The following is a 13,746-nucleotide window of genomic DNA, read 5'->3' as shown; positions in this document are numbered from 1 at the left end:
TTATGCCATTTACATAAAAACGTCAGACGTGATTTATGGTACGATGGCATCGTTTTAGAGCCGTCGGCTCAAAGCGCTTCGGATGCCTCTGGGCTGGAATAAAACTCAAAGAGGTGAAACCCGGACACGCCGCCTATAGTCACAACGCAAGGAGTAAATATTTTAATTTAATAGATGAATAGAAATGTAATAGATTTCCCACGAAACCCTCTCTACGTGTCGTTAAAGGTTACGGTTGTCAGCTGTACTTCTCGGATTCTTTTTAATGTCCATTTTGTTGGACACATGGTGCCGCTTTACCTCTGCGCCAGAGCCGCAAGGTGCGCAAACATAAGAAGCGCAGACGTGCCGCTTTGAAGTGCCTTGAATTGCAGCACAGCCGAATCCCCTAAGGGGGCTTACAGGTAACCCCCCCCCCCCCCCAAGTTTACTGGCTCAGGAGCCAGAAGGCTCATGCGGTTTTATCCTTCAGCGAAATCTGCTTAACTTCAATTGTTTCAATAAAATCCCCAGCTGTTTGAATGGGTAAGAAATTGTACATCGCGTTGGATTAACGAGAGCTCAGCAACTACACGTATCCTGAATATATTTTATGTGGACATTCACTCTAATAAATTAAGCAATAACATACAGTTTTCCTTTAAAAATCGAATAATCCATTGTGGTATTTTCATGCCTGCATGAGTTGGCACCCCCTCCTGAGTTGTGCCCACAGCTTCCGTGTTAGGCTCCAGACCCCCGTGGAAAGGAAAAGCGGGTGCAGAAAATGGATGAATTAAGGAATGCACTAATGTTACATGTACACTTTATACTTATCATAATATCCAAGGCTGTATAATTATTTTGTTATATTACTTCATTGTATTCCACCCTGCATATTGGTCTACTGTCAGTTTTGATGCTAAATGCCTCAGCATCAAAAACCCTTATTGCATTGGGGTGATTTATAGAATAGCTTATATCTCGGGAACTGATGGACTGTAAAAATGTTCAGTAACACGGACGTTCCTGAGCGAGACAAATCATTGTCACAATAATCGATTAATAGGTCGAGTTTGCAGGACTGAAGGGTTTACCTTTATTTTACCTTTATTAACCAGTGGGTTAATACTATTTATTCCATAGTCGTCAAATTATTATCTCGACACTTAATCTTGTCCTCTGGTAATAACTACGAATGACAGCCATGTATTACCTCTAAATGCTGATTTGTTCCTGTGCTCCGACAGGTAATCTCTCCTCAGCACTAATATAACTCTATCTATTTTAAAGGTAATGTCTCATTCGTCACCGTAAAAATTTTTAGGAGGTATGTTTAGTATATGAAATCGATGTCTTTAGTATAATTAATTGAAAACACATTAATGCTCTAGCTGAAGTTTCCTCCCGTCCGGTTGGTAAATGAAGTGATGCTCCAGGTCTCCCCCTAGTGGTACTAAATTATAGGCGCGCCTGCGGGTCTGTGATTTTTATCCCGCTACCATCATTCAATATAACGTTAAAATGCCACTGCTTTTGTATTTGCTATGAATTCAGGTACGGACCCAATGGTAACTACAGACAACTTGCTTTCGCTGCAAAGCCTTCGCTGAAAGCATTCAAACCATCCATTCAAACACATTAAATTAAATCAGAAGCTTGATGCCAGGATCCGTCGGTCATGTTCCGTTTGGCCAGTAGAGGTCGCTGCTCTATTATTGCCACTTCATTGATCCCTATGGGGAAATTCCCATTCCACCTGCCCCCCTTGCTCTCCATGACACAGACACACATGTAGGTGAGAGGAAGCCTGGCAGTGAAGGGCAGCCACCTGCCACAGTGCCCAGGGAGCTGGGGGTTAAGGGCCAAGCTCAAGGGCCCACAGGTGTGACTATTCTGCTGAGGCCGGGCTTGAACCAGCGACCATCCAATCATAGGCACATAGACCTAAGGGGTTTATTTAGCTCAGTAGTAAACTCTTTCTGTACCCGACAGGCAACGAACGGTCTCCCTCCATACTGACCGTGACACTTTGAATGTGAATTTCACACTCTGGTATATTTAGCATTTTTAAGTTTTTAAGTTTATTTACCCCTTTTTGCAGCACATGTGATTTTATTGCATCGTCTGGCCTTTCGTATGTTACTGCAGCCTTCATTACTACTGCCTATTACCCAGAATGACAGGCTTACATTACTCATTCTACACCGTGACTGCTTGTATATTTAATCCAATGACTACTATTTGATCCAGTAGAGCTACTTGCAGAAACATCCTAAGGGAGAAAACTGCAAGGCTTACTCAGACAGAATGCAGCCACATCGACTGTATGTGTATGCATATCTACATATTTTTTAAAAGACTGGATTGGGACTTGGAATCGGTAGATGAAGACCTAAGTATTGAATTGATCAGACTGGGGTAACAAGAAGTGGATCAGGACTTCCTTAATTTTCATTAAAAATGTTTTATTGGTTTGCATGCAGTTGGGTAACTTTTAGGTAATACATGTGGGTAATTTTTTCATGACTTCTTTATGATACTCCAATTATTATTCAGTCAATTAAATAATAGGGCCTAACTGTAGTGCCTAAAAGTAAAGCTAATCCTGCCATTAAAACAGATGTGTTACGTGCCGCTGCAAGTCCAGCTCCGCCCTCAGCAAGTCTCCACTCAGTCATCCTTCGCCCCACCTCCCCGTCCAGACCCCGCCCCCGACTCTCCGCATGCACCATCCGTCACTTCCGTCCCCCCGAAGTGAAAAGCCCGACAGCAAGATGTCTCGAGAGCTCTGCTCATTTTTCTTTGATATTATTTGATTGCTTTATTGTGTATGACAGTTTTTGGTTATTGGATTTCTGATTTTTCGCCTTGCCCCCCTCCGTACTTTTTTGCTTTATTTGCTTTTTGGTTTCGATCTTCGCGCGCCGTTCGGATTCTGACGCTTTGCCCTGAGTATGTTCTGTGTGTATGTTAGGTGCGTAGGGAGGGGTTGTCATTTTTGTTTGCAAGTTTTGTTGTTTGGTTAGGAAGTTAGGCGTAGTATTTGTCATTTTGTTCTTTGATTTCTTTGCACTTAGATAAGTTCGATTTTGGTTACGTTTGGTAGCTGTGGTTTTGTTTATTGTGTTGGCTATAATCACTCCTGAGTCCTTCTGTACCGGGTTTAGTTGTTCTATGCCCGTGGCTTGTAAATAAAAAACAGAAATATATTTAAAAATGCCCCTTTGTCCACCACACCCTGCCACTTCCACTTTCACTCTGTTACGCCCAAACCCCAGACTGAGGCTCGTAACAGATGCTCGTTTGCTTCATCGGTTTAATCTACGTCGGGCAAGTCTAGAGCAAGATTACTCTGCGTCCATTTTGTTGCAGCTTGATAATTATGAACGGGATCTGGCCAATACCGTAATCTACAAAATCCCACTATGTAATGGCATTGCAGATTACTACAGCCCTTCTTTAGAACTACATGAAGGGGAAACGGAATTCCTAAGTTTTCTCAACTCAATTAAGAAAAAAGACAGGTGCCACTTGCTGGTGAAGAATATTGCATCAACGAAGGGAGCGAATGAAAAGTGTGGTTTCCTCTAAATATTGCCATCTACCTTAATCTAGAGGTTGTTCTGTTCTTTCCTGAGCCAAACCGTGTCTTCTGTCACCCCGGACTACAGAAGAATGTAGTATTGCGTAACGAGCCTTTCGTTCTAATGATCATATTTGTGGATGGAAAATGAGAATCCGAGTGACAAAATCAGAGAAGGAAATCTTTGCTGTTGTGTATTGAAATAGTGTCCAGTCTATATAAAGATTATAGCTTACCTCTAGTGCTCAGGGGAAAAATAAAATGTCTAAATAGGCCTAAATACCAAAGGAAAAGACGATCATACATACACAAGTGTGCAAAAACTCACCTGGAGAAACGTACGACCTCACACCAGTCTCTTTACAATCATCTGAACGTTATCACGGATTACAAAAAAAAATATATATACTTTATATTAAAATCTGATGAGAAGCATTGGTACTAATCTACACTGGCCAGTACATCTACCTTCGAAGCAGTCAAGCCAGGTTCTCTTCTGGGCCAATGAAATCCAGTTTAAGTTTGTATCTTATTATGATAAGGAATAAAACTTCATCACCTTGGTCACATCAAAAATCACAAACCCCCATTGGAGTCATACACTGAATGCTTATGAAAAGACTTGCATAAACATTGCTCACATATTAAAAATATGAAAGTATAAACATCTTAAAAAGATGTGCATTTTTGCACATATAGAGTTGCATTGCATTGTATCCTCTCCCTGCTGGAAGACAGAGGTTTTTTATTAAACACGCTGGGGCGGATGTCCTCAGTGCCGTTTGTGCTCAGTGCTGGATGTCCTCAGTGCCTTGCCCTTGCATAGCCAGGGTGACCGTTGCAGGTGTGATTCAAGGGCTCCCTGCTGGGTTCAGGGCTCCTTTTTCAAACATGAACAGGTTTCATCTGCTCTCTCCAGGTCACCCCTTGCTGTGGCCAGTGGCTGGCTGGAGCCTAGTTCATGCTCCACTTTCCCGCATGTGCGTTCGGCCCGCCGAAGGTCATGCACGTGGAATCTTGTGTTCAATAGCAAAAACGCAAAGCTTTAACTTGTGTTCTTGGCAAGACCGCTCTTGCTAACTTGCCTCCCAAAAACTAACTTGGGGCAAGAAGGACATCTGGGGATTTTTACCGTCCTCTGAACTTCTGTTCTTGAGTACTGGAACTGGTCTTCGGCAATGGAAGATGACGTAAAACGGGTAAACGAGAACGGTCAAGTGCACACATTGAGGCACCCTTAATTTGTCCTTGGAGACAGATGGTCGCGGTCCGCGCATGCATACAGCAATTGCATTCCACCAGACCAGCAGAAGGCAGATATATTACAGCAAACACAAATACAAGCTGTGTAGTGAAATGGGTAAACTTTATTAATAAATTTAAAGTTGTTAGGGTCGGGCGGTATTAAAGTAATACGGCATACCACAGTATTTTGAAATCCTTACGACAAAATTAACCTGTATGGGATTCGCCATCCAAGAATAACTTAAGTAATTTAAGTACTAATTGATTATTAAATCGCGTGTCGGTCTTTTGGATGCGTGTCTGAAGAAACCTGAAAAATCTATGTGCCCCTTTGCCTTTTCTTTCATGTTCCAAGCAATGAAACCCTGATCCGCTCGCATGGCACGCAGTCGCGCGAATGCTGCTACTGTTCAACAAGCGTGAGAATGTCGCCGGCTGGTGACGTCATCCCCAGGGCTTTGAAGGTGAGCGAAACACCTCCATGGGCTGGGTGGAAATAAAGGCTGCCGCACCCCGGCCGGCTGCCAGAGTTCTCCATCCGGCTGCACGCCCCAACGCTAATTTTTATCGGCGTTTCCCCTAAGAAAATGGCTGTGAACAAGTTTATAAAGTATTCCTTATTCATCTTTAATTTTCTCTTCTGGGTAAGAAATACATATACTTTATCTTTGTGTGTAATAAGTTCTTGTGAGATTTAGTTTGTGACCTTTTGTATTGTTCAGATGTTATAATGATATTTGGAGATTCTGTTATGATATTTTACGCCTATTTGAAACTTTTGTTTGTGTCTATGAAATTTAGGGCGTATTTCCCAGAAAACTTTTGGAATAGTATGTGATCATTTTCACTTGGATGAAGGGCCCCCGTGGTTCCTACACCTCTGGGTACAATCAGGGCTTGGGGTGGGCCGATACTCACCTGGATGCAGTATCGGTACCTGTTTTTCGGTACCAGGAGCGTTTCCTGCGGTACTGTAGCCTGCTTTCTCACGCTCCGAGCACTGAATACAGTCAAGCACGCCGCATCCACACAGACCTGCTCCTCTGGTTAGCGGGTCTCCTCTGCGGCTTCCCCTGCGGGTGTCTGTGTGGCGCTCGGACAGACTCGCATTGTTCGCACTTATAGGGTTTGATCATTTTCACTCGGATGAAGCCTTTCCCCGTTTAATCATGTAGCTCTGATATAGCCCAGAATCTTTTAGAATCATGCATGTATTATTAAAAACATAATACTTTTTTATACTGTTAATATAGATGATGTTATTATGGGAGCTCTTGTTCCGGTTGCCATGGTTTTAAAAGCTCCGCCTCCTTGAATCTAATCGCACCTATGCCAGAGGGCAGCTACCCCCAGCATTAACCCTTTTTCTTAATTAATCCACCTAAATTTAAAGATCCATCGAAAACGATTTAGTGAAAGGTCAGTTTTGCTCTATAAATCAGTTTTTTTTCAATCCATTTAATATTAATCTTCATTGGCAGATCATTTCTCTAGTATATGACGCTTTGATCTCTGTCCCATGTCTTTGCATTTTGACTTAATTCCTTTCTGCTGACACAGGGCCGCAAACCTTCACGCATGGGGCGTGACACGCTCGCTTTCAGACTCTCAGGCTCACGCAAGAAATCTTACGGCAAATCTATATTATTACGTTTTAAAGCTGAATTTAACTGCATCAAAAGCCTTGGTGGTGGTCTGCAAACCCTACAGACTATTTTTCAAGGTAATACATGTAAATGCAGGTGTATGCAGATTTGTTTCGAAGTGAAAATCAAATTTGGCTGTGCTGCTGACACGGGGTCCATGGTTCAGACTTGCTGGTAAATTTCCACCTCCCTAAGTGAGGGTGACCTCAAGCGGAACAGCACAACGCACCCAGTCCGACCTGTTCTGCCGGTTTCCAGGTTTCGATTGTGCCTCAGCGTGGGCAGACGGACAGCCGTGAAATGCATTGCTCCGTACACTAGGAGAGTGGTTACTGGTGTCACAATTTAAATATTAATTGGTTTACTTGGTAAATGTATTTATTCTATAAACAACGATTGGGTCGCTCTGGACAGTAATTGTCTGCATGTATTAACGTTAAAAGGTGTTTTGAGTTATTTAAGTCTTCTACGATGCGAGTGCATGAATATAACCATTTAAACATTTAACTATTTTTTTATTTATATATATATATATATATATATATATATATATATATATATATATATATTAAAAAAAATTAAAAAATAATAATAATAAATTTTCAGACATTCAATAATGCTGTATGCACCTATGATCGGTAACCACCTAATCCGTGTCAGGGAGGACACTCTGGGCTAGGACAGGAATTATAAATGACCATTTCAATTAAAAGGACCTGGATTTCACTTGAGCACTGAGTTCTTGCTGTGTGCTGATTGGTCAGTCTCCTATAATCATGCATGTGTCACTAATGCTAATGTGAAACAGCTGGATGAGTCTTTCAGTCAAGGAAACAAACCAGTCAAAGCACAAGAAGAACTGAACTATTCAGCCAAGTACAGGAGCCTTTCAGTGGCCAGTGTCGTGAAGGACGTTTTGAGCTACCTCAGGTTTTACAAACTGCTTTAAAATTGCTAAACGATACATTTAAAGCAGTTTATAAGACCTGAGAGCTCATGGTGTCCTTCCTGACGTTGACCACCCCTGACTTAATCAATCGTATCCGCAAAGGGCCAGTACGGTGGTTTTTGGGGTAATCTATAGATCCACTGTTCAAACCTAGGTGTGAGGACTCTTCAGCCAATCAGTCCTCTAAATAGTCATCTAATTCGGGAGTTAGAGCGAAAAGCTACACAGAAAGCGGCCCATTTTGGATAAGATTGGCCACCCCCTATAAAGCCCGATTGATCACAGGGGAGATGCCCTGTGTTCTTATATCGCTGCAGGAAATGGGCTGATGGTTACGGATTAGTGTGTGTTTTTCTACATTTGCAAATTACCTGATTCAACTTAAATGATTTTATTTGCACCTCCACCATAGTCACGTAAGAGTCTCGTGATTTTTCTTAGCGCCAGGAAACTCCCAAATTATGATGGCTATACTGGTTCTGCAAAGGTCTACAATCCAATGCATGTTTGTTTGTTTTTTTTCTTTCTGAAATTCCTCCCTGTTTTTCATACTTCATTCCTCTTCAAATCGTCCCCACTGTCCTCCTTTTTGTGCATTTTTTTTTTTTTGTTTTTTCTAGCAAAAAAATGTTCATTTAACTTAAACGGCATCTGTAAAGCATGCAAAGCAGCCTCTAGTGCATACCACCTTGGCCCCCCTGCTGGGGATGCCACTCTCTATATAAAGAAATATGGGCCTCCCATGGTAGAATTTGCCGAGCGGGGATGTAATGTTCCCCAAGCATATGAATTATATTTTTTAGTATCCAGAGGCCCCTATAAAGTGCTCAGGTCCTTGAACCAGCCCCCCCCTCCAAGGCCCCTGTGACACTCTTTAATGCAGTAAATACAGCCATGAATCGAGCCTCAGTTATGTCAGACGTTCTGCTGTAAATGCATGGCTTGGTACGTTTGCACCAGCGCTGTCATTTCGCAGCGTGGAAGGTTAATGCTCTGCTTTGCATGTTCAGCTTCCTTCCCAGGCATGAATGAGTCATGAGGCTCAAATGGCCGCCTGCAGTTTGCTTCGCAGTGCTGATAAACACTGTACTTTTAAATAATTAATTGCAATACTAGTAATTTCCTAGCAGATACTCCTACCATCAGCAGCCCTTGTTCTACAATTTCAGCATGTTAATTGTATTTGAACGAATGCCTCTCATTCAGATGCCCGAGGCTCTCTGGCTTTTAACAGAGAAGCGCTGGTTCCTGTGTGAATGATCTCCGCCATGACATTCTCGTCTGCTTCCCTCCTTAGCTATGTGGATGTGGCATCCTTGCCATCTCCATATACCTGAAGGTGACCAACAATGGGAATAAGGTACAGAGTCCACAATGTGTATCTCGCCTCCTACCAGATAGGTCTGATCATTTTTATCAAATGTGCTCAGTGAGGCACCACAAACATCACTGTAAAATAGACCACCCTTTCCATGCACTTCAAATGACCCATGCACTGGGGCAGGTTGTTTGTACTAAAATGTGAACATGTCTACGTTAAAAATGAAAACCCTCTTTAATGTGTTTTTCAGATGTACTGCTCTGCCCTTTTGACTGCTGTCACCCTGTGGTTTCCTAGGTCCTGAATGTAACTATTCCCGGTGTCGACCTGCTGATTGCCATCGGTGCGGTGATCATGGTCCTTGGGTTTCTGGGATGCTGTGGCGCCGTTCGCGAGAGCCGCTGCATGCTGCTGCTGGTACGGATCCGTTCGAAAAACCCATGACCACGCACTTCAGTAAATCTCCCCCCAGTGAAAACCAGAGGTGGGTGACGCTGGTCAGTGGAGGGACACAGTACCTGTATGTCTTCAGTTACCTGTTAACACCAGCTGAATGTAGATGCTCTTTCTATAGCAGCATGACTAAAGCAACTTAGACCTGTGTGAGAGACTGAAGAGCCCTTCCTGCCTGACCATACAACTAAAGTTACTTGTATCCATTACAACATTCTTAGCATACACTTGTACACCTATGGGTCTGTTAAAGTGGGGTTAATCTGCCAGACTGGATGCCTTATGCACCATAGCTTTTATGATATCATCTGTCACCATTCTAACCTGGGGACTGGAATACCGAACTTCTACCACAACATGGAAAGAAACCGTTTCATTCCTGCCAGGACCTCCGCTCTCTACCGCGGGCTCCGTCTTAAAATGGCAGTGACTCTTCCCCAAACTGCTGTGGTACCAATCTTTCCTCTTCTTGTTTGTTTACTGAAGAGTAGATCTTCAATCTGCCCGGGATGCTAATGGTAACTCTCCTTTCAGTTCTTCATCGGCTTGCTTCTCATCTTCATCCTCCTACTGGCTGCAGGAATCCTGGGTGCCGTTGCACAATCACAGGTAAAACGGGGTGGGGGCTGGGGGTGCAGGGTTGGGGCTGGGTGCGGGTTCTTATCTTAGTTTGAAACAGGAAGTGGTTTTTGCGGGTGGTTAATTTTGGCTCATGTGCAGTTGGCATGTGTTCCTTTCTCTTCAGGTTGACAGCTGGCTAAAGGGAGAACTTCAAAAACTTATGCCTTTATCCAACCAGCCATCAGATGTCCAGCATGATATTGGCATACTGCAACAGGAGGTACTCGGAATCATATGGTCTTGTCCTCAGTATTGATCTTCAAAGAACGCTTGACATTGAAGCACTAGGTTACCTAGGAGAATAGCACACCCAGAGATTCAGAGCTTTGAAATGATTTATAGTGCAAACCTGCAGAATATGTCTATATGTAATGAGATATTTCAGGAACAGGGGACCCAAACATAGTGAGCAGGAAAACAAAATGTGTGGCAAGAGTCATAGTCAAGGAGAGAAGCAAAGGTCAAGGAGCCAGAAAGTCTGTGCTGGTGGTGAAGGGTTAGACAGACTCGTGCTGACACAGGAGAATCGAGACGCGCACTCGCACCGAGACTGGGATCAGGGCACGCTCACCCGGCACGTTAACGGGAGACGCGCACTCGCACCGAGACTGGGATCAGGGCACGCTCACCCGGCACGTTAACGGGAGACGCGCACTCGCACCGAGACTGGGATCAGGGTACGCTCACCCGGCACGTTTACGGGAGACGCGCACTCGCACCGAGACTGGGATCAGGGCACGCTCACCCGGCACGTTAACGGGAGACGCGCACTCGCACCGAGACTGGGATCAGGGCGCGCTCACCGGGCACGTTAACGGGAGACGCGCACTCGCACCGAGACTGGGATCAGGGCGCGCTCACCCGGCACGTTAACGGGAGACGCGCACTCGCACCGAGACTGGGATCAGGGCGCGCTCACCCGGCACGTTAACGGGAGACGCGCACTCGCACCGAGACTGGGATCAGGGCGCGCTCACCCGGCACGTTAACGGGAGACGCGCACTCGCACCGAGACTGGGATCAGGGCGCGCTCACCCGGCACGTTAACGGGAGACGCGCACTCGCACCGAGACTGGGGTCAGGGCGCGCTCACCCGGCACGTTAACGGGAGACGCGCACTCGCACCGAGACTGGGATCAGGGCGCGCTCACCCGGCACGTTAACGGGAGACGCGCACTCGCACCGAGACTGGGATCAGGGCGCGCTCACCCGGCACGTTAACGGGAGACGCGCACTCGCACCGAGACTGGGATCAGGGCGCGCTCACCGGGCACGTTAACGGGAGACGCGCACTCGCACCGAGACTGGGATCAGGGCGCGCTCACCCGGCACGTTAACGGGAGACGCGCACTCGCACCGAGACTGGGATCAGGGCGCGCTCACCCGGCACGTTAACGGGAGACGCGCACTCGCACCGAGACTGGGATCAGGGCGCGCTCACGGGAGACGCGCTCTCACTGAACCAGACGAAGGGAGAATCAAGCACTCGAGGAAAAGCAAGAATCTGAAACTCAGTAACAGGACATGAGCCAAACAATTCCTCACACTGGAGAAACCTGCTAAGCAGCCTAGTCGATTAGGAGAATGAGGAAAAGCTGTCAGAACTCCAGGGAAGGCAAGTGCCAACAGGGGCATGGCTGGGGTGCAGACAGTGGAACCGGATCAGGCCTTACAGTATCTATTTTCACTCTTCCCTCCCCAGGGGCTATGCTGCGGGCTGACGGGGGGGCCCCAGGACTGGGCCAATCAAGTGCCAGACACGTGCAAATGCACAAACACATCCGCCCAATGCGCACCCGTGGCCGGTAACAGTGTGTACACCACGGTGAGGGTCCCAGGCATCTATGGGCTGATCCCAAGATCACACTTGTCCCCGTCACACTGACCTCTGTCCTGACTCCATGCCTCATTCAGTTTATGCTTTAACTTGTATGGTTCTGTTCCCCTCAGCCCTGTGTCACATATTTGACAAACATAATGAAGAAAAATGCGAAGATTGTCGCAGGAATTGGTTTTGCCATCGGGGTAGTGATGGTAAGGATGCACTCGGTGGAGGGTAATAAGTAAGGGAAGGAACCTCAGTATCTGGTACTGAGCATGAGAGCTTTTAACGGAGGAGTGTGTCCTGCTGGCCTTCACTGCCTCCCCGCTGACCCCCAGAGCATATTCCCAGTGTCGCTTTCCTCTTCTGCAGCTTATAGGAATGAGCTTCGCCATGACCCTCTACTGCCAGATCGGCAGGAAGGGCGGCGTGACCACCTCCTGAGATGTCCTTCAAGATGATTTCTGTCCCACCTACAAGATGATCATTTATAGGTGACAGCTGAAGATTGTGTAGAGAAAAAAAATATATATGTATGTATGTATGTATGAATTTGTAAATGCATAGGACATGGAGGAATAAGGTTCACATGCAAAACTCGGTTTTAAATTTGTTCTAATTGGATTTTGGATCAGGTTTCTAGCATAACTCTACCAGCCTTCTGTCTGTCCAACCATAAAATGAAATGCCTACAAAGACATTCAGAGGAGAATGTTCTTGTGTTTTGTTTAGAGAGATATGTCTGCAGTCGAGTAACATTTTTATCTGATGTCTGTCTTAACCGTTTGGTGGTGGTTTGACTTTGTATTTAAAGACAATGTTGGTTAGGGTGTTAAACGGCACTCTGCATGAATTATCGATTTCGGGAACTGTCTTATGCTCCTCGCACCAGACTTGTGATTAATAATCTGTTTCTGAAAATGCTAAAGAATTGTGTTCTTTCGGCTTTTGCTAAAAAATAAACTTGGGGAAACTTTACCAAGTAGTTTGGGTTTTGTTGTTGCTGCAAGGGCCATGCTAATCTTTTCTGTATCACCCTAATTTTAGTATATCTGCTGCAAAATTAATAATACTTATGTACAAGTACTGTTATTTAAAGATATTTAAAGAATACAATTTCACAAACATAGACTGCTAGTAATAAGTGTAAATGTTCTCCATTATTACTTTCCACCACTGTGCGTGTCTGAAGAAACTTGAAACGCAATTGTGCCCCTTCGCCTTTTCCTTTGTGTTCAAAGCACTGAAAACTCCGACTTGCCCGCGTGGCACCCAGTCGTGCAAAAGCTGCTACTGTTGAAGAAGTGTGAGAATGTCACACGCTGGTGATGTTGTTCCGTGGGCTTTTAAAGTTTCTGGTGGTGAGCGAAACACCTCCATGGGCTGGTTGAGAATGAAGGCTGCCGCACGCCGGGCTGGGTGAGAATGAAGGCTGCCGCACCCCGGGCTGGGTGAGAATGAAGGCTGCCGCACCCCGGCCGGCTGCCAGAGCTCTCCATCCGGCTGCACGCCCCAACGCGAACTTTATCGGCGTTTCCCCTAAGAAAATGGCTGTGAACAAGTTTATAAAGTATTCCTTATTCATCTTTAATTTTCTCTTCTGGGTAAGAAGTGCATATACTTTTTTTATCTTTGTGTGTAAAATAAGTTCTTGTGAGATTTAGTTTGTGACCTTTTCTATGGTTCAGATGTTATATTGAGATTCAGTAATCAGTTTTGGGGTTCTATTATATATTTTTAATATTTTTATAGAAATGGTATTTTTTAATTCCTTGCTTAAGATTTGCTGGTTCAATATAGTAAATGTTATTTGTCAAATATAGAAATATGAAGGTCTGTTTCTTGGGGGGTTGGGTGTAAATTAAGCCAAATTATTAAAAAAAATTTTTTTTTTTTTTTGGGGGGGTGGGTGAGCACATCCCCCCCCAGTTCCTACATCTGACTTGTTCCATCACAAGTCCCATCACAGGCAGGGCCCTACAGTAAACTCAACACAAATTACTCTAGTAAAAAATTGACATACACACACCTAAAGGATTATTAGGAACACCTGTTCAATTTCTCATTAATGCAATTATCTAATCAACCAATCACATGGCAGTTGCTTCAATGCATTTAGGGGTG

General features: G+C 44.8%; 1 protein-coding gene across 1 annotated transcript; it reads left to right on the top strand.

Moving 5' to 3' along the window:
* Positions 1 to 5,287: 5,287 nt before the first annotated feature.
* Positions 5,288 to 12,600, top strand: LOC111858636 (tetraspanin-8-like). Its single transcript, XM_023840565.2, has 8 exons — positions 5,288 to 5,454; positions 8,703 to 8,765; positions 9,024 to 9,143; positions 9,714 to 9,788; positions 9,925 to 10,020; positions 11,503 to 11,625; positions 11,751 to 11,834; positions 11,995 to 12,600. The coding sequence occupies exons 1-8, from the start codon at positions 5,398 to 5,400 to the stop codon at positions 12,064 to 12,066; spliced, it is 690 nt and encodes a 229-aa protein (XP_023696333.2). The 5' UTR covers positions 5,288 to 5,397; the 3' UTR covers positions 12,067 to 12,600.
* Positions 12,601 to 13,746: the final 1,146 nt, after the last annotated feature.

This window comes from Paramormyrops kingsleyae, chromosome 3 (genome assembly GCF_048594095.1).
Source record: "Paramormyrops kingsleyae isolate MSU_618 chromosome 3, PKINGS_0.4, whole genome shotgun sequence".
NCBI classification, from domain to species: domain Eukaryota; kingdom Metazoa; phylum Chordata; class Actinopteri; order Osteoglossiformes; family Mormyridae; genus Paramormyrops; species Paramormyrops kingsleyae.
The sequence above is the reverse complement of the archived record's forward strand: the minus strand, read 5'-3'. Positions and strand labels throughout refer to the sequence as shown.

Excerpts from the sequence above, each read along its gene's own strand:
- LOC111858636 (XM_023840565.2), top strand. The coding sequence starts at position 5,398 with ATGGCTGTGAACAAGTTTATAAAGTATTCCTTATTCATCTTTAATTTT. Across the intron at positions 9,144-9,713 it reads GCCGCTGCATGCTGCTGCTG|TTCTTCATCGGCTTGCTTCT; the intron begins GTACGGATCCGT and ends CTCTCCTTTCAG. Across the intron at positions 10,021-11,502 it reads TTGGCATACTGCAACAGGAG|GGGCTATGCTGCGGGCTGAC; the intron begins GTACTCGGAATC and ends TTCCCTCCCCAG.